This window comes from Saccopteryx bilineata, chromosome 2 (genome assembly GCF_036850765.1).
Source record: "Saccopteryx bilineata isolate mSacBil1 chromosome 2, mSacBil1_pri_phased_curated, whole genome shotgun sequence".
In the NCBI taxonomy this organism is placed as follows: domain Eukaryota; kingdom Metazoa; phylum Chordata; class Mammalia; order Chiroptera; family Emballonuridae; genus Saccopteryx; species Saccopteryx bilineata.
In genome coordinates, this window is record NC_089491.1 from 5,950,019 (window position 1) to 5,977,799 (window position 27,781).

The 27,781-nt window shown below is 59.5% G+C and overlaps 1 protein-coding gene across 2 annotated transcripts in view; it reads right to left on the minus strand.

The window, feature by feature from the left end:
• Positions 1–27,781, minus strand: part of HMCN2 (hemicentin 2) — a 142,173-nt gene that overhangs the window by 29,154 nt on the left and 85,238 nt on the right. The window contains exons 41-69 of one of the 2 annotated variants that reach the window (XM_066255946.1): positions 27,467–27,642; positions 26,295–26,391; positions 25,906–26,025; positions 24,741–24,902; positions 23,748–24,029; positions 22,535–22,702; positions 22,238–22,351; positions 21,663–21,749; positions 20,553–20,744; positions 19,500–19,673; positions 19,287–19,400; positions 18,618–18,760; positions 17,699–17,849; positions 16,499–16,717; positions 14,024–14,137; positions 13,435–13,622; positions 12,667–12,763; positions 11,693–11,854; positions 11,440–11,553; positions 10,836–11,038; positions 10,116–10,197; positions 8,062–8,193; positions 5,664–5,807; positions 5,326–5,485; positions 5,113–5,237; positions 4,158–4,341; positions 1,546–1,643; positions 845–1,111; positions 152–342 (exon numbers count right to left, since the gene is read on the minus strand). In XM_066255946.1, the coding sequence (XP_066112043.1) occupies positions 152–342; positions 845–1,111; positions 1,546–1,643; positions 4,158–4,341; positions 5,113–5,237; positions 5,326–5,485; positions 5,664–5,807; positions 8,062–8,193; positions 10,116–10,197; positions 10,836–11,038; positions 11,440–11,553; positions 11,693–11,854; positions 12,667–12,763; positions 13,435–13,622; positions 14,024–14,137; positions 16,499–16,717; positions 17,699–17,849; positions 18,618–18,760; positions 19,287–19,400; positions 19,500–19,673; positions 20,553–20,744; positions 21,663–21,749; positions 22,238–22,351; positions 22,535–22,702; positions 23,748–24,029; positions 24,741–24,902; positions 25,906–26,025; positions 26,295–26,391; positions 27,467–27,642 (4,460 nt within the window). Of the gene's footprint in view, positions 1–151; positions 343–844; positions 1,112–1,545; positions 1,644–4,157; positions 4,342–5,112; positions 5,238–5,325; positions 5,486–5,663; positions 5,808–8,061; positions 8,194–10,115; positions 10,198–10,835; positions 11,039–11,439; positions 11,554–11,692; positions 11,855–12,666; positions 12,764–13,434; positions 13,623–14,023; positions 14,138–16,498; positions 16,718–17,698; positions 17,850–18,617; positions 18,761–19,286; positions 19,404–19,499; positions 19,674–20,552; positions 20,745–21,662; positions 21,750–22,237; positions 22,352–22,534; positions 22,703–23,747; positions 24,030–24,740; positions 24,903–25,905; positions 26,026–26,294; positions 26,392–27,466; positions 27,643–27,781 lie in introns of both variants that reach the window. The other variant, XM_066255945.1, reaches the window with a different exon arrangement.

Here is a 27,781-nt window from a genome sequence, read left to right on the forward strand (position 1 = left end):
GCCCGGGTGGGTCATCTTCACATCCTTACCCCACACAAAGAAGGGGCGTGGCCAAACCTTGCCAGATGCTGCTGCTGCTGCTGCTGCTGCTGGGCCCCTCCCCTCCCTCCCTGCCCCCAGACTCATCCCACAGCAGGTATAACAGCCCCACCTGCACAGCCTCCACCCGGAGCAGCTGCCCAGCCCCTTTGCTGTTCTCCCGGCGGCTCAGGGCCTGCCCGTCCTTATGCCAGGTGATGTTGGGTGAGGGGGTGCCCCGGGCATCACAGCGAAGCTCCAGGGGGGTACCAGGGGTCAGTGACAGTTCTGCAGCCTGGCCCGAGTCCTCAATATGGGGGGGATCTACAAAACAGCAACCCTGGGTCAGCTGTGGAGGCCGTGCTCAGAGCAGTGGGAGCCGGGGTTCACCCCTCCCCTCCATGCAGATGCTGAAGGCAGACAGAGCCACGAACAGGCAGGCGGGGGCTGGGTGCGAGGGTCCACGGGTGGGAGGGTCCACCCAGAACAAAAGAAATCATGGCCCATGTGCCTCGGACAATTATTTCCCTGGAGAAGAAGGCACAATGGACACCAATTTTTCTAATACATAACAACACTTGAAAATCCTGTGCTTGGGACTCAGGGCTCCGCTCCCACCAGACTTCAGTGGCTCTTGCCCCTGCTTTACACGGTTTGGGGACAAGACTGAGGGGCACAGCTCCAGGAGAATGAAACATCCCAGCTGCCTGTTCCCCGAGCCCCAGGTCTCTGGGCCACTTTCACCTCCGTCCCCGCCTCTCCATCACCTCCAAAGCCCCTCCCCTCCCTGTCCCAGGGCAGCTAGTGCTGGGGGCTGATGACCCACCCATCACCGTCAGCTGGAAATGCCTCCTCGCTTCCCCGGCCTCGCTCACGGCCACACAGGAGTAGGTCCCTGAGTCCCCAGCTCCCACTGTCTCCAGCCGCAGGCCGGGCCCCTGCTCAAGGCTCTGGGGCAACAAGGGCTTCCCATCCTTCATCCACGAAACTAGGGGCAGAGGGTTGCCCTGGGCTTCACAGGGAAGGACCACCAGGGAGCCAGGGACCACCGCCACATCGTTCTGGAACTCCGCCGGCTCCAGGACAGGGGGCACTGTGCAGGGCAGAAGAGTGGGCACGAGTCATTTCATTCCACACCAGGCCCTCACTCCTGGGCCTTGTTCCTTTCTATCTCATCCTCGACTTAGACTGCACCTCCTCCGGGAAGCCTGCCCTGAACCCCCGAGGCCAGGTGAAGTGTCCTCTCCGTGCTCCCACAGCACCCCGTCCTTCCCCTGGTAGCAGTAGTCACCTGGAATTGTGATTATCTCTTTACAGAGCTGTGTCCCGCACAATCTCCTGGTGGCAGGGGCCACCTCAGCCCACTGCTGTACCCCAGTGCCTGGCAAGGCCCTGGCACACCACAGTGCCCAGTGACTACTTGTGAGATGAGCACGTCAGACTGAGTTGCTGGGTTTGCTCACAAGGGCCTTAATTCTCAGACCCGAAGGCCCCATGACAGGCTTATTCCCCGCCCCCGATCCGTACCGTGCACCTGCAAGGTGAAGTTTCTGTCGGCCACGCCAGCCGGGCTTGCAGCCACACAGGTGAAGAGGCCGGAATCTGCCCACTGCACCTGGGAAATCCTGAAACCCCCCCCCCCCGAGAAAAGGGAGAGAGAGGAAAGAGAGAAGGAGGCGGGCTCAGTGGGAAAGGTCCCCCCCTTTTCCATCCTCTCCCAAAGGCTTGCCAGCCGAATGGGCAGCTCTCAAACGCAAACTTGAACAAGTCCAGCCTCTGCTGACACCCCGTTCCCGGCTCCCTAACAGCTTCAGAGTACAGACCCAGAGTACAGACCCAGACTCCCGGCCCAGCCCAGCCCGGCCCAGGCGCCTTCTCTGACCCATCCCACTCCCGCTTCCGAAGCTCCCTGTCCCGTCCAAGGCCAGTCTGCTTGCCCCACCCCCTTCCCTCTCGACAAGTCCTCCCGTCCACAGGACTCACTGGAGTCGTCTCCACTGCCTGTTCCCCCACTTTCTCCTGAACCCCCTTTCACTCTAACCACCCCTCCTGGGCTGCTCTTGTCCACGTCCCAGTGACCCTTTTACGCTGCCCTAACCCTCGCCTGCAGCCAGTCCTGGCTCCCAACACCACCTGTTGGCCAACAGTCCCCAAACGTCTTATCTCCTGAACTGAGCGGAGTAACAAACGCCCGGCTGCCTCACCAGGACGGCTGCCATAGCCTCTGACTGCCCTCCCTGCTCGGCCCCTGGCCCCACAGTCTGTTGTCCACACGGCAGCCAGGGAACTGTTTGAAAGCCTAAGTCATGACTCGAAAGAGTCGAAGGCGAAGACTCGGGCAGATATCTGTACGCCAGTGTTCACTGCAGCACCGTTCACATCAGCCAAAGGTGGCAGCGGTCTAAGTGTCCGTCAACAGGTAACGGATAAGCGAGATGTGGTCCAGTCACACGATGGAATATTAGCCTTGAGAAGGAAGGAAACCGTAACACCTGCGGCCACATGGATGAACCTGGATGGCCTTACGCTGAGTGAAGTAGACCAGTCACAGACGGACAAATCCTGTGTGACTCCACTCATATGAGGTCCCCAGAGCGGTCACATCCATAGAGACAGAGAGGACTGTGGGCGCCAGGGGCTGGGGGGAGGGGATGGGAGTTAGAGTTTCATGGGGACAGAGTTTCAATTTGGGGAGATGAAAAAGTTGAGGTGGGTGGAGGTGATGGTTACACAACAGTGTGAGTGTCCTTAATGCTACTCTGTACTTAACAACAGTTAAAACTGTACACTTAATTACATACTCAGAATAATGAAAATGGTAACTTTGATATTATGTGCATTTTACCAGCACCATAACACCAAAAAAAATGTAAGGCACATCATGATGCCTCTTGGGGTTCCCTGTCCTTAGGAAAACACACGTCTTTCCAAAGACGACAAGGTCCTGGGTCACCTGACCGCCCTCCCTCACACACACACCCCTCTCCTCGCCACTCTGTTCCTTGAACGCACAGGCACGTGCACACCTCTGGGCCTTGGAACCTGCTGCTCCCGCTGCCCGATGCTCTTCCCCACGGAAGCCTCCCCGTGCCCCCTCGCTTCCTTTGCTCTCTGCTCAAGCGTCACGTTATCTGACTGCCCATCATGGACTGCCCTGAAAAAGCACCCTCCACTGCCCCCTCCCAGCCCCTCCCCTTACATCATTTTTCAGAGCACATATCCTTTGGGAGGTCTCATTTTTGTATCTGTTTATTTCCCACCCCCCTCCCTCCCGGAAGCTGCAGGTGCAGCTTCAAGTCCTTATCTCGCTCACTGCTCTATCTCAGTGCCCGGAATGATGGCTGGAACAGTGAACAAGTGCTGCTGAATGCAGGAAGACTTTGCCCATGTACCTTCTTCCAGGAAGGCTTCCCTGATTTCCTCTACCCCGGGTCACACTGAGGCAGGTACAACCACATGTCATCCCCTGGATCTGTGCTTCCCCCATAGGTCCTCAGGGAAGAGGCCCCTTTCATCCTTGGGAGTTTCATTTGGGGGTAGGGTCTTCTCATTTTACCCATCATAAAACTGTTCTATGTTTATATTATTTTTATTCTAAAAACCATTCAGATGTGTTTTTAAGCCGTAAACAATAACATAAGCGGAGCCACTTTGAAACGGAGCCAGAGCTGCTGTGCCAGAGGAGCTGCCTTTCACATCTTATGCCCCAAGTCTTTGGAATGTTAAAACAGGCAAAATAACCTTCGGGCTGGGCCTAGGGGCAACGCTGCATCCTAAAGAACCGTCTGCAGAGATAACAAGAGAGCAGGGACTACTCTGGACCGAAAAGGGAAAGCATTGTTTAGAACGGACATCCCTGTATTACGTTATCGGTGCCAATAGAAATGCCTTCCTTCTATGAATGTAACTATTTCCCTTCCCTTCCTCATAAACGCCCATCGCCTCTGTCCCCTAATCAGAACGCTGTCCGGGATTCTGCCTGAATCAGTGCGTCCCCGAATAGCTAGTCTTATTTAACTCCATACGTGCTTGTTGCCTTTGCCTTTTATTTTTAGGTTAACAAGTCCACGCTGCCAGGAGTGTCCGGGGCCTGTGGTCTGCGGGCCAGCAGGCCGGTGGGCCAGGGACTGCTCCCTCACCTGAGGACGCGGCCAGAGCCGTAGAGGTGGGTGCGCTGGGAGAGAGGAAGGGGCAGGCCGTCCTTGAGCCAGCTCATGTGGATGGGCGGGGAGCCCCTGACAGGGCAGGCCAGAGTCACCAGCTCCCCAGCCCTGCGCACCAGGGGCCCTGTGTCCTCAGTCCCCTGCTTGATGGTGGGAGGCACTGGGGTTGAGAAGAGAGAAAAAAGGAGCCGTGAGGGGGTCTCGGGAGGGGCTTCGGAAGGGGAGGGGTCTTCTCCCCAGAAGGTTTCGGGAGGCGGTGCCAATGCCTAGAACATGGGTCCCCAAACTACTGCCGCAGGCCGCATGCGGCCCCCTGAGGCCATTTGTCCGGCCCCCGCCGCACTTCCAGAAGGGGTGCCTCTTTCCTTGGTGGTCAGTGAGAGGAGCATAGTTCCCATTGAAATACTGGTCAGTTTGTTGATTTAAATTTACTTGTTCTTTATTTTAAATATTGTATTTGTTCCCATTTTGATTTTTTACTTTAAAATAAGATATGTGCAGTGTGCATAGGGATTTGTTCATAGCTTTTTTTATAGTCCGGCCCTCCAACAGTCTGAGAGACAGTGAACTGGCCCCCTGTGTAAAAAGTTTGGGGACCCCTGGCCTAGACCTTTGCCCACATCTACCCTGGAAAGAAGTGAAGGCCACTGCCTGGGGGACACAGTGTCCCCCCAGCCCTGCCCTGTGTGGCTCCCTTTTTATTCTCCTTTATCCCTGGTTCTCCCGCTGCAGCCCTGGGCCACAGTGGGGTGCCTCCAGTCTGAGGATGGCCCAGAGGCCCAGAGAGGTCACATGTGGCCTGGCTGAAGCTTGAACCAGGTCTCCCGAGCCCTGCATTGCCCTCCAGATGCCCAAGGAGGCCCGCGGTGGCTGGGCCGCTGCTCTCCTGGGACGGTGGGGCCACCCACCTCCCTCGCCCCTCACTGCTCACCCAGCACGTTCACCGTGTGTAGCCTGGCGTCCTCCCCGGCCGTGTTGTGGGCCACACAGGTGTAGGCGCCCGAGTCCGAGGCCATGAGGCCCTTCAGCACCAGGGAGCTGCCATCCAGGTAGAACCTGGCGCAGGGAGGGAGAGCCAAGAGCAGGTATGTGAGGGTCAGTCGGCCCTGCCGCCCGGGCTGGGGAGGCACAGGCCAGGCCTTACCGGAGGTGGGGGCCCACGCCCTGGCCCAGCGGGCCACCGTCCTTCAGCCAGGCCACTTCGGGCGGTGGCTGCCCATCAACCTCGCAGTCCAGCCGCACCTCCTGCCCCTCCAGGACGCTGTGCTCCTGCGTGGTACCCGAGCTCCGGATCTGGGGGGCCACTGTGGCAGGGGCTATGGTGAGGCCCGGGGCAGGGGCAGGGGCAGGGGCTTGGGCAGAGGCAGGGGCAGGGGCAGGGGCTGGGGCTGGGGCAGGGTCTGGCGCAGGGTCTGGCGTAGGGACCAGTGTAGGGGCTGGCATGGTGGGGGACGCAGGGAAGGGTACAGGGGGAAAACGTACCCAGCACGGCCACCATGAAGTCCTTGCGGGCCTCGGCCTGGGCGTTCTCGGCCACACACGTGTAGGTGCCAGCCTGGGCCGGCTGCAGGCGACTCATCTGGAGGCGGCCGCCCCGGGAGACCACCCCGTGTGCCACGCTGCTCTCTGTGGGACAGAGGGTAGGCCAGGCTGTCACCTGTACAGACCCACCACCCCGGACTGCCTCCGGGCCCAGACACAGAAGCCATGTGACTCCCCGAGAAGCTGTCCATCCCCCATGCTCACCGAGCTGGAAAAACCCCAGGAACCCTTGAATCATTCACCCCCTTCTTGCATTCAGAGGGAAACTGAGGCCCAGACAGGCAGGGCCTCTTCCCATCTACACCATGATCTCCCTCAGCCAGGTCTGTGTTCTGTTCCTGACAGCCCTTCCTGTTTCCATCCCCTGGGGCATTGCTTCCCAAGGGGCCCCTCTCCCTTTAGTGTCTGGGACTCGGTCCTCTTTCTGTCCCTTCTCAGGCCAGTTCACCTCCCATCTCCCCACCCCACCCTCCGGCTCCACTGCACCCCCTCCAACCAATCATGGCTTCTGGTCAAGGTGAGTCAGCCACTCACTGACCCCGACGCAGGTCAGCTGGGGGCTCCCTGGGCCTCAGCTGAGGCTGCACACCCACCCCCAGCCTATAAAACCCCCCCTTCACGCTCCCCAGCTGCACCTCTGCCCCAAAGCCCTCTCTAACCGCGCCAGCCCAGGCTGCTCCGTCCTCGCCCAGATCATTGTCCAGCCAGCCCTTCTGCACCAAATTGAGCAACGACTACATGTCCAGCTGTGAGCTTGGGAATCGAAGATGCATAAACCAGTGCCCATCCTCAAGTCCCCAAGGAATTCACTACGCATCAGAGACTGCAGCGGGCCACACACGGTCCTGAGTGGCCGCGCCTGTGAAGCCCCTGACGGGGCCAGGAGCAATCAGGCAGGTCTCCTGGAGGAGGTGAGTCTCGGCTGAGAGTCCAGGGTGAGCACAAATCAGCCAGGTGAAGGCAGAGGTGGGCAGGGGAGTCCCTGGTGGGTGTTTCAGGGAGGAAACAGCATTTGACAAGAGCTGGAACCAAGAGAACATTGGGCCCAGAGCAACCCCACGCCCAGGTATCCGGCCGAGGAAGGCACACGCCCGCACACTACGCACGGATGTCCACCGCACGCCAGTCATCACAGCCGAGGGCGGAAACAACCCTGATGTCCCTCAGCTGACACACGGGTCAAGAAAATGGGACATGTCCACAAAAGGCAATATTGAGCCATAAAAAAGAATGGAAAAAAGAATTTAAAAAAAAAATTAAAAGGGAACTGACCCACGCTCCAACATGAATAAACCTTGGAAACATGATGCTAAGTGGACAAAGCCCGTCACGAAAGGCCACGTACTGCGTGATTCCGTTTATCAGAAATGTACAGAAGAGACAGGTCTATACAGACAGAGAGTAGGTTAGCGGCTGCCCAGGGCTGGGCTGAGCTGGGCTGGGGTGGGGGTGGTTAGGGGGAAATGAGGAGTGAAGGGTAATGGCTATGGGGTTTCCTTTGGGGTGATAAAAATGTTCTAAAGTGAATGGTGGGGATGGTCACCTACTATACAAGCTACCCGTTTAAAGCGTATAGTGTGTGAGTTCTATCTCAATAAAGCTGTCCCGGGGGCGGGGAGGGGGGCGAGCACCTGTGCGAGGGGCCAGATTGGCTGGTCCGCCGGGAGCAGGCAGCACACAGAGCACGGTGGGCCCCCCCCGCCCCCCCCCCCCCCCCCCCCCCCCCGCTGGCTGTGGTTCTGAGGGCGACAGCCACAGGAGGACTCTGACAAACGACCCACGTGGAGCTGCACTTTGAGATCCCTTCTGCCCGGTGGGGAGCCTGCCCTGGAGGCAGGGAGTGGGCCCAGGAGCTCTGTGCCCTGGCCCAGGACAAACAGGCGTGCCTGGAAAGGGGACGTCTGTGAGTGGAGAGCAGCGGGCGGGCAGAGAGGCATTTACCAGCTGACAAGACCAGAGATCTGCTGACTGACCGTCACGGGGGTGGGGGAGAGGAAGAGGGGGAGAGAGGCAAGGCACGGGGGTGGGGGAGAGGAAGAGAGAGAGAGAGGCAAGGATGAAGGCCTGAATTGGTAGGGGGCGGGGGGGACCAACAGCCAGGCCAGGACAAAGCTGCGTAATTGGAGGAACAGCAGCTTTGGGGGCCGGGGCCAGGGCCAGGCCCAGGCTGGGCCGGCTGGGCCTTCAGCACCCACCTTGCAGTTCCGTCCTGGGCACAAACACAAGGAGGCTCGAACTTCCCGTGAGTGAGGTTTCCGACTGACTAGTTTTCATTGTCATTTCATTAAATAAAGGAATATTAAGCACTTAAAAGGTAAGAACGGCCCAAGGCACTCACCAACGGGCATTCTGTCCTTCAGCCAAGTGACGGTGGGGGCCGGGACCCCAGTCACATCACAGGTCAGGACCAGGGGTTTCCCAGCGACCTGGTTCACTGTCTCCGGCTTGGGATTCTCAAAGGCCGGGGGCACTGCAGGAGAAAAGTCAGATCCCCAGAGTCTTAAGACACTGTCCTTACTTCCTGCAGCTCAGGCAGATCAGGGATGCTCGAGAAAGCCCTTCTCCGTGGCTAGAACTTGACATTTTATTCTTTGCCATTGATGGAGATGTGTGTCGTTTTATTCACAAATAGAACTAGCGGTTGGCTGTTTCAAAACATCTACAAAGCAGAGTCGGGGGGGGGGGGGGAGGCAAGAATGGTAAATGCATGGCTTATGTACCAGCAGTGCTTAGCCTATGCCAGAACAGACATCACTAATCAATCAATCCCAAAACTCTCCTGCTCAGCCAGGAGGAAGTCATGCACTCCAGGTAGCCACTACCAGTGGGACAGAGATGGCTATGCTAAGAATGAAATGTCTTTGCCCTCAGGGTCTAATCATTTCCCCTGCTCTCTGCTCATCGGGGTAGCCAGCAGGGGAAGGGGCTGTGAGCTTTGAGCAACAAGCATGGTATCAATCATTTTTAACAATGGTATGTATATTCAATGCGGCTCAGGATTGGATCCTTCCACTGCTTGCCTAGTGGGGAGGCTACTGCTTTGCCATTTGTGGCCAACAGCTTGTGCCCTGCCAGCCTGTCCTCTCCATTCTGCACAGCAATTTTAGCTGAGCACAAGGTTGCTCAGGTAGAAACTACATTTCCCAGCCTCCCTTGCAGCCTGGTGTGGCCAGCTGCCTAAATTTTCACCAAATGGGATATACGCAGAGAGAATAATTCTACTTTTGCTCTTTTCTGCTTCCCATGGGTTGGGACAGGATGAAACATGTCCCAGTTTCAACTGCGTGGACAGGGACCATACCCTAGGGCAGTGGTCCCCAACCTTTTTTGGGCCACGGACCGGTTTAATGTCAGAAAATATTTTCACGGACCAGCCTTTAGGGTGGGACGGATAAATGCACAAAATAAAATTATGCTACCAGCGTAAAAACTGTGATATTTTAAAATATAATTGTCGAACTTACGAGACAAGCGTCAAGAGTGAGTCTTAGACGGATGTAACAGAGGGAATCTGGTCATTTTTTAAAAATAAAACATCGTTCAGACTTAAATATAAATAAAATGAAAATAATGTAAGTTATTTATTCTTTCTCTGCGGACCGGTACCAAACGGCCCACGGACCGGTACCGGTCCGCAGCCCGGGGGTTGGGGACCACTGCCCTAGGGGACAGGAGAGCAACAAGACAGAAGGACGCAGAGTTCCTACATTTCCACATGGAGCCCAGCTACCCCTCAGCCTAGACTAGACACTTACCTCTGGGTGTATGGATGACAGAGGTCAATTGCTCTCTCATTTCATCCACTGTATTTTGGGTCCTTTTGTTACGCAGCTGAGTTTATACCCTGACTGACGCAGCATCTGATCTCAAGAAAACCCAACCTAGCCTTCATCCCTTGCTTTCCCAGCCAGCTCCTCAGAAACCCCCCCTCCACACACACACACAGCTTGAGCTACACCCAATCAAATGCCGTATATGTCCCATCCTTGGGCTGATGGGACAGGCCCCTCAGGGCTCAAGACGGAGGTGACATGGCCAAGGCTGCCCCAGTGCCTGATCTCTGAGGGGTCCCACCCCAGGGCTCACATGCCAGGCCCTCTGCCCAGCACTTTCTGAGCCTGGCTCACACGGCAGTCCATCAACCGAGGGCTTCCTGCATGCCTAGCAGGCAGCACTGCTTTTAGCCTCTTTTCCGGAAGATAAATCTGAGGTGCAGAGGGCCAAAGTCATTCCAGTGAGCTCCCACATAAGTCTCCGTCTTTTCAATCCAGATCTGGTCCCTCAACACTCAGCAACCCCACCCCTTTCCAGCCACTGCCCTCCCCATCCTGGGCGTCCCTGTGTTGTGCTGCTGAGGGTCCCACGGCCGTGCTCACAGTGGGCCTGGCTTACCCTGGACAGTGAGGACGAACGTCCGCCTGGCCTCCCCGGCCGCATTGTTGACCTTACAGCTGTAGAGACCTTTGTCTGACACCTGGGACAGAGAGAGCACGTGGTGACGGTCTGCACGGGGCTGGGTACCCAGGGCTCCCCCAGAACAGCCAGGTCCCAGCACCTTCCAGAGCAGGCACTCCCTGAATTTGCTGGTCTTTCTTAGGAGACCAAGGGGAGACCTGCCCCTCTGGCCTTTCCCAGGAGCCTCAAGGAGCAAGAGAGACCGTGGAAGGGGGGCGCACAAGCCCCAGACCCCCACCCTCGCCTGGGCCTGCTCGGCAGCCAAGCCCGGAGGCAAAGGACCCCCGCTGTGGAGAGGGAGGTGAGCCAGGCGGGAGGAGCGGGATGCATTTCCAGGGCAGCAGTGCCTACCCAACAATCATGAATGCCTGACCCACACCAGGGAGCGTGGCAGAACCGACCCCCCGGGAGTCATGACCAGGAGGGCCTGGAGGAAGCACCTCGATCCTGGGGAAACCGAGGCAGGTGATTCTGTGAGCCAGTGTGGGGCCCTGTGCTCTTCCCACCCTCCACCCCAGAAGCCGCTCATCAATTTGGTCTGGGGTCTTGCAGGTGGAGGAGGCAGCAGCCCCCACACACTGCCACACAACTGCCCACTAGGACCAGGAGGTGACATTACGTGGTCATCCACGGCTGCCCACCCACTGGGTTGCTCACCTGGGTGTCCAGGATCTCCAGCCTCTGCCCACCCCGCAGAGCCTGGCTTCGCTGTGCCAGGACCAGTGGCTGCCCGTCCTTGTACCAGGTCACGTCTGGCTCGGGGAGGGAATCTGTCTCACAGCTCAGAATGGCCTTGTCCCCTGCTCTCACCAGGAACCCATCCTGGGGACCGCTGGGAGCCTGCCTGAAGGTGGGTGGAACTGGGGGGCAGGGGACGAGCAGAGTAAGGCGCTGCAGCCTTCCCTGTGTCGGCCCCGGTCCTGGCCCCAGGAAAGCAGCCTAGGGGCCCACAAAGGTCACACTGGGGACCCCACCCCAGGGGACGGGCAGACCCAGGGAGCCAGAGGAAGAGGATCCAGGCCAGCATGCCAAGGCCCTTCTGAGTAACTGGGGCAAAGCTTCCTGCCCTCTCTGGACCTCAGCCTTCTAAATGTGGGAGGTGCTCCGAGACCCCTGGGCTGCCTCCTACACAGCGCAGGCTCCAGCTCTGTTAGAACCCTCTGTGGGGGATCCCCACAGGCCCCTGTCCCTCCAGTAAAACAGTGCAGAAGCCCCAGCCCCAGCTGTGAACCAGGGCAGGTGGGGGACGGACAGGACGTACCCAGCACACTTAGCTGCACCAGCTTCCGGTCTTGCCCAGCGGCATTGAGGGCCTCGCACACGTACACCCCGGAGTCTGCGGGCTGTGCCCGGGCCAGCTGCAGCGTGTGGGTGCCTGCCAGAGGGAGTGGCGAGCCAGCCCCTCGCACCAGCAAGTAAGCTGGCCCCCCTGGTCCATGCCCCCAGTCCTAACACCCTCCCAGACCCCCAAGCCGGTCTGCACAGAGCTGGGTCCCAAACCTCAGTTGACCCACCAGGCAGGAGGAAGACCCCGTCTCCCAGGGAGAGGGTGCGGCTGTCCTTGTACCAAGTGACCTCGGGGCTCGGGTGAGCATGGACGTCGCAGGGGAGGGAGACGCTGCTGTTGAGGATGGCTGTGACCTGCTCCGAGGTCAGGCCTGCAATGCGTGGTGGGACTGTCCCCACGGCCACCGGGATAAAGAAAGACACTTGAGAACGCAGCCGGCAGGGGAGCAGAGGGCTACAGAGGAGCATGCGGGGACTTGGCAAGCTCCTGGCACTCCATCTGGGCTCGTCAAACAACGCTAGGCCGTAGCCCCTATTTGTTGGAATGTCACAGATGTGAGCACGGGGTGGGGGATCAGAGAGGGATAGTCGCTTTTCCAAGGCCTCTCAGCTAGCCAAAATATCAATTCCAGTTTGAGTCCTGGGCCTTGAGGGCTCATCACGGTCACCCCTCCTGAGGCCACAGTGCCCCTGCCCCTAGGCAGAGCACACAGCCCCCGGGGTACAGGCGTCACAGGAACGCAGAGGTCAAGAGGGCCGACTCTGGGGCGTGAGCCGCCCACTGGGTGACGCCTCTGAGAGTTTCCACAGCTGAGACGGGGCTAACCTCCTGCTGGAAGAAGTCAGCCCCCCGCCAGGTATACACTAAGTGCCTAATAATGGCGCTGCAGGGCCTCAAAGAGCCACTCCCCGGCCAACTCCAAAGTTGTTCAAAGTCATCTGGGCTTGGCCCTTAAGTGACCAGGCTCCCCCAAACGCTCTCCTCTCCGTACTGGGATGTGGCCGGTGGCAGGCCAGGGTCCCTAACCTCTGGGTGCAGCCCCGGGGCCTGGGACACAGGAAGCACCGAGATGGTGCCCCCGGGGAGGGACGGGGTGCTGTGTCCGCCTGCACGGTTAACTCACAGAGCGCTGCTGCCGGCCCAGAGCGCCAGCCCTCCTCGGGTGGGGACCTAGGGGGCCACCTGCTCAGCCCAGCTCACCTTGCACCCCGAGTGTGAAGAGCTTCTCCGCGGAGCCTGCCGGGTTCTCGGCCACACACATGTAGCTGGCAGCGTCGGCGGCCTCTGCTGTGGAAACCTGTGGGCACGGGGCGACGGGGCGTGGGACGTGCTGCGGGCCTGGGCTCTGGGCCCCCTCCCGGGGAACCATCACACCCGACACGGGCACCAGGAAGAGCCACCTTTGTCTACATGGAGCAGCACTTAGGGCATGCACATCCCCCATCCATTAGGAGCTTTCTGTGACCCTCAGAAGGAGAGTGTGAGGTTGGGGCTGGGTGATTCCTTATAGCAAACAAGATGGTGACAACAGTGTGCCCCAGGCCCAAGGAGGGCTTCTCTATGCTGTATTAGGCTCCAGGGGTCCTGTCTGGAGACAGGGTGGCCAAGGGTGCTGCCCGAGATCCTAGGTGCTGGGCACGGCTCTGTGAGTGCCAGATGGCATTCCCACAGAAGGCGGCCCCGTGCCCCGTGCCACGCTCGCCTCTAGGTGTGCCTTTCATTTGCGTCCTTTTCAGACACTGCCAGCATTTGTGGGTGCTCTGTGTAGCCCCGCGCCTGCCAGCAAGGCCCATTGTGGTGGGTTCAGTGACACAATTCAGCGGGTTGAATGAAATCGCAGGTGCTCCCGCATGCTTTTGGGCAAAGAGCCTCGTCTGGCACAGATAATGACAGCTCCTGGGTTCCCAGACAAGTAGTACTGAGTGACAGCAGCTGCTGCCTTTAGCCCAAGTCGGGGGACGCCCTGACCTGTAAGACTTGCCCGTCCTCCAGGACCTGCAGCCGTGGGCTCGGTGAGAAGGGCAGCCCATTCTGAAGCCATGAGATGGTGGGCACTGGGTTGCCCAGGGCTGGGCACTGGAGGCTGACCGTACTGCTGGCATTGACAGTCACCTCCTCCACCAGCTCCTCTGTGTCACCCAGGATCACAGGTGGGGCTGGGGTGGGAGAGAGGAGGGTGAGGTGCAGGCACCGTCCTTGGGAAATGTCCCTGGGGCTGGGGGTAGGTGTGGAGGAGACAGCAACTGGTGCCAGGCACTGCCTGGGCTCCTTGTGCCCTACTCAAGCCCTCCCAAGCCCTGATGCAACTAAGAAGCCTGGGACACAGAGAGGGCTAGGAATCGCTCAAGGTCACACAGCTAGGAAGCAGCGGCTTGGAGTTTGAACCCAGTTCTGTCTGGTTTCAGAGCCCAAAGCTCGTAACCCCCTTCCTCGTTATCCACCTCCAAGTCCTGCCAGACTGAACAGGCTCTCCACCGCGGCCCCCTTCAGGGGGTGGCCCTCCCGGGGCCTGCAGACCTGAGGCCCTCCCCCGCCCTCCCTCGGGCCGGCCACTCACTCAGCACCATCAGCTCGTAGTGCAGCCAGTCCTCGCCCACCTCGTTGGAGGCCTTGCACGAGTACCTCCCGGCATCTTCTGCGCGGACCAGGGGGATCTGCAGGACCCGGCCTCCTGCGAGGGTAGGGGGATGGGGGCCTGAGCAAAAAGCAAGGAGACCCGCTCCTTCCTCTGGAGGGGACCTGGGACCCATCCCTCTCCCCTCCCCCACTGCCTCATCTGTGAAGCGGAGAGAATCTGCCCAGCTCACGGGCCTGGGGATCAGACCAAGCACAGCGAGGCCGCTGTGTGCACCAGGCCTGGCCGACCGTATGCCTGCTCTCTGACCATGTGCTGTAAACACTCTCATCTCAAAGATGGAAAAACTGAGGCTTCCCAAGAGTGTCCAGCAGTGCTGAGTCTCAGCTCCCGGCTGAGGGCAGAGGGAAGGGCCAGAGAGCTGGGCAGAGGCTCTGACAAGGCCAAGAGGCAGCTCCGGGCTGTGGCGGTTGGGGGTGGGGGTCGCTGCAGGGGTCACCTGGGACCCTCTGTGATCCAGAGCCAGCCAGGACCAGAATCTGGCTTTTCTGGGGGTGGGGGGCTAGAGCTGGTCTCTAGCGAGGGCCAGGTTAGGATCCTATGTGCTCACCTTCTGGATTGGGGGCTTCTGACCAGGGTTGGAACTAAGGGCTTACTACATTTAGAGCCAGGAGACTGTAGTCATGACTAAGGAGGAGTGGCCACAGGTGAGGCCACTTATGTGTGAGGTGAAATCTATGCGCTCAGGATTAGGAGTCCGTGGCCAGGGTCAGAGGTCAATGGTGGGGTCGGAGGACTAGGACGGGGGGGGGGGTCAGTGGCTGTGGCTAGGGTTCAGTTGATGTCTGGGGTGAATCTACGATCAGAGTCGGGGGGGTCAGTGGCTGTGGCTAGGGTTCAGTTGATGTCTGGGATGAATCTACGATCAGAGTCGGGGGGGTCAGTGGCTGTGGCTAGGGTTCAGTTGATGGTTGGGGTGAATCTACGATCAGAGTCGGGGGGGTCAGTGGCTGTGGCTAGGGTTCAGTTGATGGCTGGGATGAATCTACGATCAGAGTCGGGGGGGGGGTCAGTGGCTGTGGCTAGGGTTCAGTTGATGTCTGGGATGAATCTACGATCAGAGTCGGGGGGGTCAGTGGCTGTGGCTAGGGTTCAGTTGATGGTTGGGATGAATCTACGATCAGAGTCGGGGGGGGGTCAGTGGCTGTGGCTAGGGTTCAGTTGATGTCTGGGGTGCATCTACGATCAGAGTCGGGGGGGTCAGTGGCTGTGGCTAGGGTTCAGTTGATGTCTGGGGTGCATCTACAATCAGAGTCGGGGGGGTCAGTGGCTGTGGCTAGGGTTCAGTTGATGGCTGGGGTGCATCTACGATCAGAGTCGGGGGGGTCAGTGGCTGTGGCTAGGGTTCAGTTGATGGCTGGGATGAATCTACGATCAGAGTCGGGGGGGGGGTCAGTGGCTGTGGCTAGGATTCAGTTGATGGCTGGGGTGAATCTACGATCAGAGTCGGAGCCAGGGATCAGCATGTGACTGAGCTCACTGTGTACCCAGGATTTGAGTCAGTATCCAGGTCAGAGGGCAGGTTAAAGGGTCAACTCCGGGGGTTTGTGACAGGAGCAAACAGCTTCCAGTATGCATGGCCTCTCCCAGGTCTCCCAGAGGCCACCTTCTTTTGCAAGAGCCAAAGTACCAAACCTGGAATGACCCTGTTCACCAGCATGCCCATGCAACCCACCTGACTCTCTCACCCCGCCTCCCGCCACCGGCCCTACTGTCGGCCCAAGCCAGCAGAACCTGGGACGAATCCTAAACCAAGAGACCACCGAATCCCCGGTCATGAGATCCTACAGGGCTCAGAACCGGGCATCTCTCCCGGTTCTGGTCTACCCTGGGGGGCAGGGCCAGCCGCCCAGGGAAGCCGGGCATTTCTAAGCCCCACACCAGAGCCTTTTAATCCAAAATCTTCCACAAAAAACACACAATCATATAAACAAACAAAAAAAGACACTCTATTTTAAAATATAAGAGTTGTTTTAAAGAACTAAATCCCCTTAAATAAATATTTAAAGCAGTAGAAAGAAAATTTAAAAGTTCCCATGAACCACGAGTCTGGAGCCTAGTGTGGCCCTGAGCCCACCCTGGGAGAAGTTCTTTCACTTTTGGGGTCACGAGAGATTAATAACGCAGCAGCTTCCCCCCCAAGAAGGGCTCCGGCTTCGACTCATTACTGCAGAACGCCACCAATCCTGAAGTCCAGAGAAGTTCTAGAACATCCTGGTTTACAAGAGGCAGCTAAGGTCCAGTGTGGCCACCCCTGCCCAAAGTCACAGAGCAAGGGGCCCACAGGAGAGCTGCGAGGACTTACAGAAAGGCAGCTAGAGGACCAGCTCTGACGTGGGTGCGGCCCTGGTCCCTGCCTGCAAACGCCCCGGCATCTCCCTGCAGCCCCCGGCCTACCTTGCAGAATGGACACGCCCTCCTCAGCAGAGAGGGGCTGGTCCTCCCGGTACCAGGTGAGCTCCGGGGCCGGGACGGCGTTGGTGTCACAGGGCAGGTATGCGGGGCTGTTCTCCACGACCTCCCGGTATTCCGTCACTCCGCCCCGGGCCTCCTGTTCCCGGGACAGGATCTCGGTGGCTGCGCTGGCATCACCCAGCCTCTGGAACACGGGGGGTACTGGGGGGGTGACAAAGCCGTTGTGACACGACGCTAAGTGATGGAGAGGCGCCTCCGCCCAGCCCGCCACCCCAACCCCATCCCCGGGAGAGGAAGCTGCACCGTTTGAGCCAATCAGTAGGTCAAGGCGATTTTGAAACTGACTCACTCATTCAGCTCAGTGTTGACGGAGCAGTTTCTACACTAGGCACTAGAACAGGGGTCTCCAAACTACGGCCCGCGGGCCGCATGCGGCCCCTGAGGCCATTTATCCGGCCCCCACCGCACACCCGGAAGGGGCACCTCTTTCATTGGTGGTCAGTGAGAGGAGCACATTGACCATCCCATTAGCCAAAAGCAGGCCCATAGTTCCCACTGAAATACTGGTCAGTTTGTTGATTTAAATTTACTTGTTCTTTATTTTAAATATTGTATTTGTTCCCGTTTTGTTTTTTTACTTTAAAATAAGATATGTGCAATGTGCATAGGGATTTGTTCATAGTTTTTTTTTATAGTCCGGCCCTCCAGCGGTCTGAGGGACAGTGAACTGGCCCTCTGTGTAAAAAGTTTGGGGACCCCTGTACTAGAATAAGGTTCTTGCCTGCTGGCGCTCATGTCTAATGGACACAAAGGACTTCTCGTGACAGGGTGATACTTGTCAGGGGAGGAAGCCAGACAGTAAGCTTTAACCAGTGAGTTTATTGGAGCCCAGAGACATAAAATCCTGGGGTTTTAGAGCCAGAATGGACCCTCAAGGCCACCTGATCCAATCACCAGCATTTTACCGAGGCAAAACTAAGGCCTAGAGAGGGCAGTGATGCCCCCAGGTCCCAAAGTCAGTGAGGAAAGAGCCCAGGCTGGGAGTCTGGGGGCCTGACGTGCCCGACGGGGGTGAGAAAGGGGTCTTGTGCAGCCTGGAACACAGCCCTCCCCCCAGGCTGCCCAGAAGCAGACGCCCCGCCCCCAGCCATGCCCCCCCAGGGCCTGCCGGTCCCCACACACCCTGGATGAGCACGTTGAAGTCCTGGTCGTCCTCGCCGGCCACGTTGGTGGCCACGCACAGGTAGCGCCCTGAATCTGAGACCTGCGTGGGCTGGATCTGAAGCAGCCGCCCTTCGCCCAGGATGCGGAGCCGCTCGCTGGGGATCACGGGCTGGGGGCAGGTAAGCGGGGGCGGGGGCGTCACAAATGGGGGAGCACCCAGACAAGTGTACTTAGATTTTAATAAAGCTTTAAAAATACAACAAAACGATAGGACACCCTGTAATAAAACTTTGAAATAAAACCAAATCTATATCACTTAAAAATGGAAAGAGAATTAAAGGGGTGAATATAGAGTTTGATGTTTATAAGATTTGTTCCCTAAAAACAGTAAGATTTCCTACTAAAATGTACAGGGCGAGGCAGGGCCCAGGCCCGCACTAGGGCCAGGTACTCTGATGATCTTTTTTTTTTTTTTTTGTATTTTTCTGAAGCTGGAAACGGGAAGGCAGTCAGACAGACTCCCACATGCGCCCAACGGGGATCCACCTGGCACACCCACCAGGGGGTGATGCTCTGCCCATCTGGGGCGTTGCTCTGTCGCAACCAGAGCCACTCTAGCGCCTGAGGCAGAGGCCATGGAGCCCTCCTCAGCGCTCAGGCTAACTTTGCTCCAATGGAGCCTCGGCTGTGGGAGGGGAAGAGAGAGACAGAGAGGAAGGAGAGGGGGAGGGGTGGAGAAGCAGGTGGGTGCTTCTCCTATGTGCCCTGGCCAGGAATCGAACCCGTGACTCCTGCACGCCAGGCCGACGCTCTACCAGTGAGCCAACTGGCTAGGGCCACTCTGACGGTCTTTATTGGAAGGTTCCCAGCAGAACCCGGGGGACCCAGAGGAAAGAACCGGAGCCATGCAGTGGGAGGGGGGCGTCCCCGAGCTCACCCTTCCGTCCTTGTACCAGCTGATGGCCGGCGGAGGCGCGGCCCAGCACTCACACTCCAGACTCAAGGTACTGTTGACCTTGGTCTTCACTTCCTTCACACCAGCCTTCCCCATGGAGTCATCTTTGGAGATGGAAGGGGGGACTGAAAATCAAAAGGGGGTCTGAGGAGCAGGCCTGGGCGGGGGCGCCGAGATGCTGCGCTCACCCCATCCCCCGGGGGCAGTCCCCGGAATGGGGGGCTGGCTCAGGAGAGCAGAGAACAGGGACCTGGAGACCCACCCACCCCTCCTGGAGCTGCTCAATCCGGGGCGAGTGTACTTGTCAGTGATGGTGATGGGACGGGGCGGGTCTGAGGCAGAGAGACCCCTGGGGTGACCTCTGGAGGCCCCCGGTCTCAAGTTGCAGAACCTCTTTCTTCCTTAGAAGGAAGCGAGGACCGGAATGGGTCTGGGCATCCACGTGGCCCACGTCCCAACTCACCGTTCCGTCCTCCTAGTGTCCTTGTCCCTAAAATGGGGACTGAGCCAGCCGGCCCAGCTGCCTGGTGACTGTCGAAGAGACAGGCCATGTGAAAGCGTCCGGTGTCCAGTACGACACAGGTGCCAGTGTCGCAGGGTTCCTGAGCAGCCTCCCGCCTGCCCCACCCGCGCCCCAAGGTCCCGACTCACTGAGGACTTCCACGTGGTAGTTCTTCACGGCCTCCCCAAGTTCATTGGTGACCACGCAGGTGTACTGGCCCGCATCTTCCTTCTGGGCATTCAGGATCTGCAGCCCGTGGGTGCCTGCTTTGGGGGCAGTGGCCAGGGTCACCCCCCAGGCATGAGCTCAAGTTCGCCAGTCCCTTCCTCTGACCCCTCCCTCCTCCCCACAGAGAGCATCACCTGGGAGGAGCTGAATGTTGTTCGAGGCCTCAAATGGGGACCCATCCTTCATCCAGGTGATGGTGGGAGAGGGGAAGGCCAGCGCTTCGCAGATCAGAGAAATGGGGTTGTTGATGGTCACGGTCACCTCCTCACCCGCACTGTCCTCGGCCGCCCCCAGGATGGTGGGAACCACTGTGACAGGAGGCCGGAAGGGCACTTGTGAAGAGAGAGCCCCTACCTCGGGCCTGAGGACCTGGCACAGTGTCAGACCCTGGAGCTTAGCACGGCTGTGCTGTCAGTACCCGCATTACACGGGTGGGAAACTGAGGCTCAGAGGAGCCCTGGCAGGTGCGGCCGGACTTGAATTCAGGCCCGGATGACCCAGAGCCCCAGCTCTTTACCACTACGCCATACCTCAGGGGAAGCAGGACAATGCCTGCCTCAGTCTCCCCAGTAGCCTCTTAACATCCAGAGTGCCCACTAACTTAACCAGGGCCTTCTCAGTTCTGTCCGTGTTTCCAGTCGGTAGACCGCCCTGAGTGGAGAGTGGGTGGGGCGGCGGAGTGGAGCTTTGTTCCCTGCCGAGTAGAGGAGCCCTGCTCTCACTGGTCCTACCACTCCCTCTCTCTGCCCCTGCAGGGGACGCCCACTCTACCGCCAGCCCCTTTAGAAACAGACCTTCTGAAACCAGTCTGCATCTCTCTCATTTTCTAGTCTCTGCTGCTCCAGCCTAGTCAGACAGTTGGTGCTGCATTGCCCTCGGGAGACGGACAGCCTCGAAGGAGTCTGGCCACCTCTCTAAGCCTCAGAGCGTCATCAGCGACTTAGGGACAAGCACGTCACCCACCTCCTAGGGCTGCTGTGAGATTCAGCCAATAAGACCTGTCCAAATGCCTGGCCTATGATAAGTGTTCAACCTATAGAGCTGCCACTGTTGTTGTTGCTGCTGAACTTGAAGAAGTGGAAGAAAAAACAGGAGAGTGCTTAGTGGGAAGCTGTCTGCCAGGGGCTGGTCACCTTCTTCGCCCTCCCGCCAGCATGCAGTGTGGCCAGGGGATGCCCGGCACGTACCCAGGACGCTCAGTGGGAAATGTTTGGTCCTCGCCCCCACGGCGTTGGCTGCGATGCAGGAGTAGTGGCCAGCACTGGACAGGTTGGCCTGGAGGACCTGCAGGAGGGCTCCATCTGGAGAAATGTAGTAGGTGTCTCCACCAGCCAGGGACCGGCCATCTTTGAACCATGAGACCTTGGGCTGTGGGTGGCCTGTACACAACGGAGAGAGCAGGTGAGACAGTTCAGCAGGATTTGACCAGGTTGGAGCAGAGGTCGGAGGCTGCTCCAGGAATGGGCGGGGGATTTTCCATTTCAGTTCAGCGGCCTGTGCAGCAGGGCAAGACACAGAAGTAGCCACCAGGGCTGGCCTGGGCCTTTTCCTAAATGGTTTGATTGACTTTTCCTTACCAAGGAGAGGGCAGAGATGGCTTTCTTATGTCTTACAGACAGAAGAAAGACAAGTTATTCCTCCCATCCATCCATCCATCCATCCAACTACCACCCATTCATCCATCCAAACAAATGTGTAGACACATACATATATACCTATACCTATCTATTCCATCCATCCATCTATACCTGTCCATTCATCCATCCATCTATCCATCCATCCATCCATCCATCCATCTACCTATCAGCCCAAGCATCCACCATCCGTCCACCATTCACCATCCATCCGTCTGTGTGTCCCAACTCACAAGCATTAGTGGGAGCCCTATGCTAGGCACTGGGAACCATAGTGACAAGGTCGACCCTGAGTCCTCAAGGAGCTCCGAGCCCAGCTGGGGTACACTGACGTCGCAGGCCACTGTGGCCCAGTGTGGTCAGTGCTGGGATGGGGAGGCACTGGGGCCTGGGGGAGGTCAGTGGAGGTCACAACCAGACCCAGGGAGTCAGCCAAGGCCTCCCTGTGGAGAGTCCTGGAGCCGAGGTCTGGGGTCAGGCGAGGAGTGTTTGGTCAGAGGCACAGCGGACACAAAGATGACCAGGAAAGTGGTGCCCAGTCCAAGACGCAGAGAGACCCGCCACAGGGCACAGAGGGGCCGGGCACAGGCAGGCGGGTCCCCAGGGCCCCCTTTCCAAAGCCGCCTTCTCCCCCTTCTCCCAGCCCGCGGTGTGGGGCCTCACCTGTGGCATTGCATGTCAGGTGCGCTGTCCCGCCCTCAGAGACCTTGATCGCCTCCTCCAGGTCTTCGTTCTTGATACTGGGAGGGACTGCGAGAGTGGGGGACAGACGGTTACCGACCGGGGTTGGCTTACTCGGGCTGAACCACCACCGAGCAGACACCCGACACCCCCAGCCTCCCTTCAGGTCCCTGGGCCCTGGTTTCCCCACCCCCGGTGCCTGCTCCCACAGGTTCCTGGGCCCTGGCTTCCCCACCCCCGGTGCCTGCTTCCATAGGGCCACGGCTCCAGTAATCGTTCTCTGCCGGCCTCTGGGAGAAGGCCCTTGTTACAGGGTGGGGGGGTGACAATATTTTCTCCCTTCCACACTGGGTTAGTCCCTGCTGTTTCTAGAAAGTTCCATGGCACCCTCAGAGCAGAGGTTGCTGATGAGGCAAAGAAGACAAGCCTTGGCCTCTCCCTCCTTCCTGGGCCAGGCCCCCTGCTCCAGCGAGAGCCCCGAGTCCTGGGCTCCGGCCCCAACAGCTCCCCGGCAGCTGGAACAGGACGTGTGGGCCGGAACCCGGGCCGTGACCCACCCAGGACCTCCACGCTGAAGTTCCTCCGCGCCTCCCCGGCCTCGTTGCTCGCCAGGCAGGAGTAGAGGCCTCTGTCGCGCTCCTGCGTCCGGGTCACCTGCAGCATCCAGCCACCTGGAGGGGGCAGAGAGTGGGCCCCACTCTGGGCTGTGAGCGGCCTTCTGCCCCCAGCTGAGCCCAGGTTGACCATCAGGAAGAGCAGCGTGCCAGGCGGCCAATGAGATGCGTGCTCATTCCTCAGAACAGGGGCAGAGGGCCAGAGCTGACCCCCAGAAACGCCCCTGGCTGGCACCTCACCTGCCAGGAGGTAGGCGTCCTCCCCGGGGCTGATGGGCTCCTCCCCCCGGAACCAGCGGACCTCTGGGGGCGGGATGCCTGTGGCTTCACAGAGCAGGGTCAGGGGGCTGTGCAAGGCAGCAGTGACGTTGGTCAGGGGGTCTAAGTCGCTGGTGAACTCTGGAGGCACTAGACAGAGAAGAAGGCTTATTCAGGATGCGGACAGGGCTGCAGGCTCCTTCCCCGCCCCCAACCACTGCCCTCCCCGAGGGTCCCCGCCCCCGAGTCAGGAGGGCCTGAGATGTGACCAGATCAGAGCGGCCCCCACTGAAAGGAGTGAGTGGCGGCCACAGGCTGGGCTCTGGCCTCAGGCAGACACCTGGGGCCCCAGTTTCTCCAACCCCTGGGAGGGAGGCCAGGAGGAATCAGAGAGAACACGGGTAGAGCGCTCGGCACAGTGCCCGGCACGGAGCCGGGGCTGAGTCGACGAGCCCGCAGCTAGAGCCAGCAGGAACCCGGACCACTCCCCAAACCCGCGCGTCAGAGGGCAGGGCCGCTCTGCATTGTCCAGAGCCTGCAGCTCCACGGAAAGCCACACGCCTCAGGCAGGGGTGGGAGGGCGAGGGGGGGTCCCAGCCGCACTGGGGGCATGGTGAGAGGGACTGCCCTGAACCGAACCCTCCCCAACTCTCCCCTCTCCCTGCTTCTGCCCTGGGGCATACAGTAGGAGCTCAATAAAAGATTGAACTCACCAGGCTGTTCTAGCTACCTTGAATGGGTCACCCCTCCAGGCCTCCACGGAGTCTGTTCCCTCTGCCTGGCACACTTATCCCCTCACCCTGGCACCTGGTTAACTCCCACTGGGAAAGGTCACCTCCTACAGGAGGCTGCCCTGACTTCCCATGACGGTGTTCAGGCCCCTGAGTTCCCCCTCCCGTATAGAATAAATCATGCAGGAGAGAGACTCCGTATTCCTCCAGCGCCCAGAGGCGGGTAGGGCACCAGGAAGTCGGGGAGAGAGGGAGGAGCCAAGGGTGGGCAATTAGGGCTCTTTGAAGCCAGCCCCCACTCGAGAGCAGTGTTGACGATTTCCCCCCAACAGCACCCCTGCCTGGTGGGGGAACAAGGCGGGACCCAGGAGCACAGAGATCGCACTGGCCTTGCCTACCCTGGTCTGTCCCTGCTTCCTGCCGCCCCCGGCCCCCACCCCCGCCAGCAGGCCACCAGTCCTCACCCAGTACGGACAGCGCAAACCTCCTCTCGGCCCTCCCCGCCACGTTCTCGGCCACGCAGCTGTAGCGCCCGGCGTGGGCAGCCTGTGCCCGCTCCACGTGCAGGCGCTGGCCCTGGTTCTGCAGCCACAGGCCAGGCTCCGTCCCCACCGGCTGGCCGTCCCGCTCCCACGTCACCCTGGGTGGGGGGCTCCCTGTGGCGTTGCATTCCAGAGTGGCCTCCCCGTCCTGGGCCACGGAGATCTGCGTGGGGGGCTCCCGGGGGCCAGCGATCTGAGGGGGGACTGGGGTGGGGAGAGAACCGCTGTGGCCGCCGGGCACCGGGCACTCACGTCAGGCTCCAGGCCGGCCTGTGTTCCCCACCGCCACTCACTGGCCGTACGGCCTTGACCAGGTGACCTCACCATCCTGGGCCGCCATTTCTCACTCCTATAATAAGGTCCTAACAGTACCCCTCAGCCCCCTTCCCCAGACCCTGGGGAGGGGCCTGCTGTTTGGAAAACAAGCTCACGGCACAGCCTTTAAGATGTGTGAGGTTTTCTTCCTCAGAAACCAGAGGTTCCTGGGAGCTTAGCTGGTTGTTGGGTCTGGGGCTTATTCTCTCCAAAAATGCTTTCTTTGGTTTTATTTTCTAGACTGACTTCATAAGGCTGAGATAATTCATTTCACCGCTGCAGGACAAGAAGCTGGAGACTTAGATCTCTGTTATATAGAGCAGCTTCATAAAAATGTAACATTTCTTTCAAGTTCCAACTGTTTCAAGATGTGTGTGTTCCCTCCTGCCCCTGGGGGCTGCTTGGGAGCATGTCGGGAGCTGATGGGAGGGGCGGTTAATAAAACTCCAGTAATCTAGGAGGGGCTATGAACATGCTCTCGTCAGTAGTCCTGTCTTGGCTTGGATTCTGGGGGGCTAGGGAGGGTCTCCCCGCCAGGGTGCCTGGTTGCCCACCCTCTGGCCCCTTCTGCCCAGTTCAGGTCATCCTAGCCCGGCTCACCATGCACCTCCAGCTGCTGGTCCTGGCTGCTGTTTCCTGCCACGTTGCTGCACTCACAGGTGTATGTCCCCTCCTGGCCTGGCTGGGCTTGTCCCAGGTATAGCAGCCGCCCCACGGCAGACACCTGCTCGAGGCCGGCCCCGGCCCTGGGCACAGGCTGACCTGGAAGTGCAGGAAAAAGCTTCTGGTTTCCGGTCCTTCCGCCTGGAACGTTTGTCTTCCCACCATACTGGCCAACTCCTGCTCACCTTCAGGTTTCCACTCAGATGTCACCTCTGCCAGGAAGCCTTCCCTGAGCACTCTTCTGAACTCTCACGACCCCTGAGCTCCTCCCAATCACAGATCTGTCTGAAGGTGTCTGTCTGAACCCCGCCCCAGCCTGGGCCATCCGAGACACCCTGCCTCACAGCTTTCCCCTCCCGCCTCCTGGCCCTGGGGTCCTTAGAGGCTTAGGGCCTAGCCCTAGCACATAGCAGGCCTCCATGATGGCTAGTGAATGAATGACCCACCCACGGCCTGGGGAGGGAGAGCAAGCAGCAGGTACACCTGGCAGCCAGGAGAACTTCGTGAGCCTCCAGGCACTGGATCAAGCACTAACTTCCCTCATCTTGCGCCTATTTACAGAGGAGCCACCCCCAGGCTCCTGTCATTCACCAACAAGAGTCCCAGGAGGAGGAGGAGCCCCGGGGGCCCCATGACAATGCTTTCTTCCCGACACCCGCTTCTCTGCCCATTCTCTCTCCCCCTGGGATCTCAGCCTGACCTCCTCTGAGCTCCCTCACCTACCTCTAACTGCCCACTAGACATCTCATTTGGTGTCTGTGTCATCTCGAAATTAATGTGCCCCAAACTCCAGGTCTGCCCCCAGACCTGTCCCCACAGCCTCTCTGTCTCTGTGACAACACTACTCTCCTGACTGGTAGGTTAGCCCTGCTCCTGAGTCCGCCCGGGCCCCTCTCGACGGGGTCAGGAACTCCTGCCCCAGCTCCGGCCTCACTGCCCCGCCTGGGGCGGCTGCTCGCTGCCCTTGCTGGGGGCACCTGCATCCAGAACCGAGCTGAGGTCAAGGTAGGTGGGCTTACAGCCCTAGGGGGCTCCTGGTCACAGAAGTGACACCTCCCTCAGTCCTTCTCTGGCCCAGCCCCACCCCCGCCAGCAACCCTACCGTCCTTCCTCCAGGTGATCTTCGGGAAAGGGACACCACGACACTCGCAGGACAGCGTGGCAGGGTGCCCCTCAGCCACGGTCAGGGTGTGGGGCCCGCTCGAGGGGAACGCTGGAGGGACTAAGAGAAGAGAGGGAGTGAGGTGGGCAGTGGGCTGGGAGGGGAGAGGGACAGGACGGCAGAGGGCTGTCCCCTGGGGCCCCACCAAGGCAGTGCTCCACTCAGATGTCACCTCTGCCAGGAAGCCTTCCCTGAGCACTCTTCTGAACTCTCACGACCCCTGAGCTTCTCCCAATCACAGATCTGTCTGAAGGTGTCTGTCTGTTCGCGCAAGCCAGCCCGGACGGGGGTGCGGGAGGGACCCCGGCCCAGCCCGGGGGGACACTCACCCCAGACGTTCAGGTTGTAGTGTTTCTCCGAGCGGCCAGCCTGGTTCAGCGCCTCACAGGTGTAGCGGCCTGTGTCCCACACCTCCGCTCTGTCCACCTGGCCGAGGGCAATGGGGGCATGTCAGCGGGGCAGCACAGAGATGGGGTTAGCCCTGGACAGACTGTGTGACTGTGGGCAGGTCACTTTACCTCGCTGTGTCCCAGCCTCCCCACCTGGGACCTGGGGGCACAGAGAGCGCCTGTGGCCCCTCCCACACCAGGAAGTTTCCAGAAGTTGGTGCCTGCAGTGGCCTGCCATGGGCTCCCTAACTGGCAGCCTTGCCAGCCTCACTTTGCACCCACAACCCAGCCCTGTTCTGACAGCACAGCGCAGAGGGGGAGGGGGGAAGGAAGAAGGGTGGGGGAAGCAGGGACTCCATCCTCAGGCGTCAGACGCCGACCTGGGGGTGACGGCTGGGGCTTTGGAGAATGAAGGGAAGGAGAGGCAGGCTTCCAGGCAGAGGAAACCAAATGGAGGTGCTCCGAGTTGGGAATGATCATATCATAAGGTGTAGAGGTGGGGTAGGAGGCTGGAGTGGAAAGTTCTCCCCAACAGCCGGAGGGGTGCCTCCCCTCCCACGGCCAACATGGATGAGCTATTCTCTGGGACAGGTTGGGGCCTCACAGCCTTGTCTCTAAGAATTCTCCCAGGCGTGAAAAGAAAGCTACCCAGGTGTTTACAGGTGAGAGACCTGAGGCCAGCGGTCAGAACATTTCTTAAGGCGGCACAGCCAGAAGAAGGTGGAGCTAAAGTTTACATGCAGGCTGACTCCAGAGTCCCGGACCCTAGGTACCCCCTGCCTTGCTGGGCAGATGCCCGATAGAGGGACTCAAATGCCCAACGGTGAGGACTGGCAGAGAGCTGCTGGCATTGTGGTGGGGGGAAGGGGGGAGGGCGGGGTGGGGTGGTGGGGACAGGTCTGAGGGGTCCTGGGGGCTCAGTCCCGCGGCTTCGCTCTCTGTGCCTGTTGGCTGGAAGCAGTGGACAGGTCAGGAGGATCTGCCCCTAGAGGGTCCCTCAGGGCACACGTCACTGAACTGAACCTCGCAGGGGCACCCACAGGCCCTGCTCCACCCAGCGTTCGGCTCTCCTCCTGACGGAGTCCCCATCACGGGCCTGGGTGGCCGCCTACCTCCAGCAAGGCCTTGTCAGCAGAGAGGCGGACTCCCGGTCGTGACTCCAGGGGGCGGCCGTCCTTTCGCCAGCTCAACATGGGAGGGGGCACCGCCTGGCTCTGGCACTCCAGGACTACCGACTGGTTGGCCACGACGGACACGTTCAGCTCTTCTCCGAGGATGCTGGGAGGCACTGCGGAGGGGGGGGAGGGGGGGGCGTCTCAGCGGGGGGGCGGGGCTAGCAGGGTGGCCACGTCCAGCAGCCAGGAGCAAACACAGGGGATGGGAGTCACCATTAGCCCTGAGCTGCAGCCCTTCTGTGTCCCCCTCCC